The sequence below is a fragment of the Etheostoma cragini genome, chromosome 22 (genome assembly GCF_013103735.1).
Source record: "Etheostoma cragini isolate CJK2018 chromosome 22, CSU_Ecrag_1.0, whole genome shotgun sequence".
In the NCBI taxonomy this organism is placed as follows: Eukaryota; Metazoa; Chordata; class Actinopteri; order Perciformes; family Percidae; genus Etheostoma; species Etheostoma cragini.
The window spans coordinates 547,042-553,041 of record NC_048428.1 but is presented as its reverse complement, the minus strand read 5'-3'; the positions used below and the strand labels follow the sequence as shown (position 1 = coordinate 553,041).

Here is a 6,000-nt window from a genome sequence, read left to right as displayed (position 1 = left end):
CAGCTAGCTAGACTATCTGTCCAATCTGAGGACTATGGTCACCTGGTCCTCAGATCTCTGCAGGGTAAATCCAGACAGATGAGTTTTCTAATTGGACGACTAAACTACTTTTTGAAGGTACACATGTTCCACCAAATCAAGTTCCTTCCTGAGACCTGAGACTTCCTCCACAGTGCAGAGGAAGGTCTGGGAATGCGAGGCTAGGTATTGCGTAGTTACAATTTGATAAACAGTTTCCCATCACTTAGATTACATTTATTGTGAACCTAAATTTATATTCAGGCCTGATTCAAATCTGCGATGGGCCGGGATCGGTTTGCGGACCTTGAGTTTGACGCGTGCTTTAGAATATACAACACACGTATATTTTCACATACTGTACGTTGTACAAGACTCCCTTTTGGTTTAGGTTTACAATTTTGGACAGCTTAATGCTGATAAAACAAAGTCTTTATCCATGAACGTGTTGGCCTCTATTTCATTACATTGTGTCCGTATGGTAGGTGTTGCTTCAGTCATATATTGGGAAAGCACTGTATGAAGTCTGATTTAGAACTGGCTATTACATGAATCAACTTGACCTCCTTTAAATAATCATACAGCAATTTCATGTTTTTTGAATGGCAGATTGAAGTCTTAACCCTTGTGTTGTCTTCCCGTTCACCATACACTTGATGTCCTTCTGGGTCAAAATTGACACGTTTTTTTTCTTCCTTTTTTACTGTTTTTAAATATTTTTGACACATTTTGACATTCAATGTTTTTCACTTCTTCAACCTTTTCAATGCTATTTTTCAATGACACCAACTTATTACCACTAGTTTTACACTTATTTCTGGAATAAATGGTAGATACATTTCATTTATAGGAAATGATACCTCATTTTAAAATGATGAATTATTCTGACTAATATTAGAGGAACCTGTTTTGATGGATAATCACAGACACTTATCTCAAATTTTAGTCAGGTTTTCAATCCATTTCAACTTTCTCAAATGATAAATTGAATACTCAAAATTCAAGGAAAGTAATGATTAAGTAATTGTACTTAAAGTTTTGGGTAATTTGTTTAGAAAGAAACCCATATTTCTCTAGTTTTGAGAACGGGTCAATTTTGACCCGAGGACAATACGAGGTTTAAGCTAGGAATCTACCAATATTACATATTTAAAAAAATACTACAAACTCCAAGTCGAAGAGCCTAGATTAACCAAAATCGTGTTCCAGCCTTTGTTTACGCCAATGAAATGTATGCATCATTACACTCACCAAAAACCCAGAAAGTATTAATAAAAATTAAAATGTTGACACTTTTTTTTTATATTGCACAAATATAGCATGGAAATTTTTAGGAAAGTGACATTGTGTTTGTTTGTGGTCATGTTCTATTAAAAGCAAGTGAGTTATATTGGTTCTGTTTCCTACAAAATAAAACACTTGTGATGCTCCGACTAATCCAAAGCCTTTTGAAGTCTTGATGAGCGATTGTACTCTGGTAATTGGTACATCCCGCTCTCAAGTGTGTGCCGCAGGACGACGTCCCCAATGTGCTTCTAGACAATGAAACAAAGACTCCCGGAGCACTTGAACACAATAAACAACACCATCATGTTTAACGGTTCTTAGGTAGAGGGTAGTGCTATTATTCAGATGAAGCATTGTGCATTCACTAAGCAGAGGCCTAGTGTGTAATAACATATTCATTAAATACATCCTTTAAAAAAATAACTACATTTATATTGATATATTTTACCTTGTAAATAAGAATTTAAATAATGAACAAACAGCATATCCTGTGCTGTTACTATTGCTTTTTGTGTTAGGTCCTAGGATTATTACATTTTTCTTTATTGCATATCTTGCAGCTTGTAGTGGTTCTACAGTCACATGTGAGCCATTTATCACAAAACTGTAAATCTGCAAACACAAGGCATATTCTTCATTGGATGGAAGACAACAGGAAACTTCAGATGTTCAGGAGTTTTCAGGAGATTTCCCATTCAGCTGAAACACAGGATGATATAAAGGTATTGAAATAAACACAAATAACAATTTTTAAAAGCACAACAATGGATAATACAAAAGCAAATACCCTACAATTATGGTTATTGAGGGTAGGAACTATAACCAATGTTAGTAACACTAGCAAATTGACATCTTGCCAGCTTGGGTTGGGGTTCCATAGCCTTTCATAAAATTTGAATACCAATCTTAGGCTACATTTATTAAATTGCTACTGTTTGGTATGGCTGAGTTTTGAGCCAAAAGCAATCTAATTTAGTATAAGTGTATTATTAGTGATTCAGAAAGATGTAGAGATATTTGCTTTATTCATCACTGGCCAAAACGACTAGTAACTTTACCATGTTACCCGCCAAGACCCATTTTACTTGGTGGGTGTTAATTTAAAGACCTGATCGCAGGGATTGCCCTCACACTCTGCTTCTGACTGGCTAGTAGTCCTTACCTAGGTACTGTCAGGGCCTCATACTCTGCTTCTGACTGGCTAGTAGTCCTTACCTAGGTACTGTCAGGGCCCTCATACTCTGCTTCTGACTGGCTAGTAGTCCTTACCTAGGTACTGTCAGGCCCTCATACTCTGCTTCTGACTGGCTAGTAGTCCTTACCTAGGTACTGTCAGGGCACGCAATGTGCTGAACAACAAAAATGTTTTAGTTTTTTTTAAAGATTAAACCATGTAAACCTACTCTGGTACAACCTAAGAATGCATTCATGAACCTGATAGTGACCATAATATGGGCACTTTAAGGTATTATCAAATTTGATTCAATTTAGGGTTCAGAGTTTTTTTTGGGAAAACATTACATAGTTAAATGTAAATGTCCATTATTCCGTTGTTCATTGAAATATGTTAAACTTCCCTCCCCTTTCATGTCTAAGCTGTCCTATCAAATCTGTGTGATGACTTGTTGAATTAACTAGTGTCTGCGTTTAACCAATCATTGGTTAAATGTAATTTTCCCATTACAGCGTCTGTGTGTGTTGTTCTAGCTTTGATTTAATGATTCTAGAGTCTGTGTGATGTACATGCTAATGAGTCTAATTTATGGAGTAAATAGATGACCTTTGACTCAGAAGTAGACTGTTGAACAATGATTTAAACTCACCTTATTCCAACGAATCTGTGTTCACAGAATGACGCAGAGACTCCTTCAACTGGAAAACAGGACACACAACAGTCAGACCGCAGTATGATTTTAAAGACATCTTATCGCTTGTAAATTAGCCTTCATCGCTTGATTTTTTGCATATACTGAACACAAACATGTTTTGCAGTTAACATGCAGGTCATGGACATTTCTTTTGCTTTCTCATGGCAAAATGGTGTCCATGAACAAAGCAGTGACTCTGTGTTACTACTTCTATTCCTGTGCCCTGAGTGTAGTATACAGTATTATTTCATCTGTTTGTATATGACCTCAGCTCAGTAACAGCAAAGGTTAGAGACAAAAGTACATCCAATAACTTAAAGCAGCAGCTACATATATACAGATGTTCAGTGACTGACAATGACTCTTCCCCCATAACTGATTAATGTGTATCGGCCCAGTGTTTGGCTTAAAATAATACACATAAATTCAACTTGTACATTGAATTTTAAATGCCAATGTGGTTATTGCGTATATTATTGTTCATTTTTAAATGAATACAACAGCCCAGACATAGAAACATACATTTTTGATAATATCATGTCCTATGTTGCTTGGCCACTCGAACCAGTTGCTGTCTCCTGTTGTCTCTCCTATGAACTCATATGACCCCTAAAGAGTACTGAATAAAGATGACCTCGTACATTTTAATATCGCCATAATTGTAAATTCAACTTTCTAAAGAGCCCTTATGTTTTTTTCTTCTGTTTGTTGTGTGTTTGTTTGTGTACGTAATAGATGTATACATCTATATACTCGCCCACATTGCTGTTTAAAATGTCCAATTAATGATGTCACTGATTAGGAAATCCAGCCCAGTTTTTCATATGTGCTGCCCATATGAAATGAAATCATAAGTGGCTTGTTTGCATTTGGTTGGCCAATCACAAGAGAGTGGGACAGCTGACCAATCGCAGCAGATTGGGCTTTTCAGGAAGGCGAGCCAAGAGCTTGGACGAAGGCTGCAACTCATCATCCTCATCTGATAGCTACTCCCGTGATATCTTCACCTCCTCCCATGCCGCCTCGGTGGGAGGAGCTAAGACACGAGGAAGGGAGGCCATTAGATGACTTCAGGAGGCAATTTAAGGGCCTTGAGATGCACCAAGAGTGTTTAAGGTGGAGATGCTGCAGCAAAGGGCTTAATGAGAAACAATATGTTATTTGAACAACAAAGCATGTAAAACTATTCTAGTAGACCCAAAGAGTACAAGTGTTACGCTAAAGATGAGTTTAGTAGGGGCTCCTTAAGAAAGACTCCATCTGCTCAACATGCCAGTTACACTCAAATGTTATTATTGTATGCCGATGACTCCTTACTGTCTGAAAAAGACATCTGTCATATTGAAGATACTCTTAGTGGAGAGCTGAAAAATGTAAGAGGGTGGCTAATAAACAATAGCATTGCACCTGGTAAATCTGAATGCATTCTTTTTGACGTAAGCTACAAAAGCCGTGGAAATATAATACTAGTACTATTAATAATAATGTATCCTTTATTAATCCCACAAAGGGAAATTACAATGTTTTCACTCTGTTGTTATTACACAAAGGCCTGAACTACACACACATGCTCAGTACCTATACATGCACTAATGGAGAGATGTCAGAGTGGGGGGGGGGGGGGGGTCCATGGAAAGGTGTCCCAAGCAGTTGGGGGTTTGGTGACTTGCTCAAGAGCCCCTTAGCAATGCACAGGAAGTGAACTGGCAGCTCCCAGCTACCAGCCCACCATACTTTGATTAGTATTAAAAAGTAATAAAATTGCAGTAACGAAAAGGGATTTAAAACAAAAAGTTAAGATTTACTTCTAGAATAAAATAGATAATTAGAGCAAAATAGACTCTTCATGACTGGGGACCGGGTAATTTATTGCTTTCTAGTGCATGGCGTATTTTTGGGTACTTTGATGTTGTTTTTGTCTTTCTTTTTTACCATTAGAAGGGCTGTATGTATTTGCGTGTGTTGTACGTCCTGTTCTCTTCCATTAGGGACCATGTTGGAAAAATGTTATTCCTTGGATCCTTTTGTCTTTCTACATCCAAAAAACGTTATTGACTCTTAAGGTTAGGGTTAGGAGGCATGAGTATCCTATCCGCTCTCTGTACTAGTTTCCCTAGAACATTAGAACAATATGATGTTCTTACTCTTTGGAGGAAGCCCATCATGTCCAGCTTTTCTGCCTTAGTGGGAGAACAGCCCAGGCCCTCACAGATGCACTTGGATCCAGGCGGTGTCTGTCTAAGGGAGTCCGCATTCCAGGGGCTACAGGCGGAGACGTGACCGCACTGCACGTCACCTGGCGGAAGGCCGGGCAGCAGGCGGCACTGAGTGGCTACTGTCCTGTGGGGGACGTGGCCAGATGAAGTGGGTGCCGTTTCCGGCTGGAGGACTCTGAGTTGAGAGCAGAGCAGAGACTGCTCATCCAACAGTCTGTGCATCTTCTACTCAAAAACAAAGAATGATAATCAGAAAACACAGCGGTACACAGCAGGACAAAATCTTATGAAAGAATAGCTTTTTTTTAAATGCAATAGCAAAAACATACAAATGCAACTGTAGGGTGTCCTGGGGGTGGATAGGTTAAGACATACATAACAGAGACTTTGGCACACTCTTTCTTATCTCCCATTCTTGCTCCCTGTGTCCCCAGTCACATGAAAACACAATTCTGATTGGTCAATTCTGATGTGGTTCTACATAATTGCTTACATGCTGTCAGCCCACATGTTCTTTTGTTTTTGAGACTAGCATTAGATGTTTAAAAAAAATTCTATTTTCACTTCTTGACAGACATGACACATGACTTTAATCCCAGTACAGAATTAGG

The 6,000-nt window shown here is 38.4% G+C and overlaps 1 protein-coding gene across 1 annotated transcript in view; it reads right to left on the bottom strand.

Annotated features, from left to right (window-relative positions):
• Positions 1-3,129: 3,129 nt before the first annotated feature.
• The window catches only part of itprid1 (ITPR interacting domain containing 1), a 29,321-nt gene continuing 26,450 nt past the window's right edge, over positions 3,130-6,000 (bottom strand). Inside the window, exons 15-16 of the mRNA XM_034862759.1 lie at positions 5,318-5,614; positions 3,130-3,177 (exon numbers count right to left, since the gene is read on the bottom strand). Coding sequence (XP_034718650.1) covers positions 3,130-3,177; positions 5,318-5,614 — 345 coding nt within the window. The remainder of the gene's footprint in view (positions 3,178-5,317; positions 5,615-6,000) is intronic.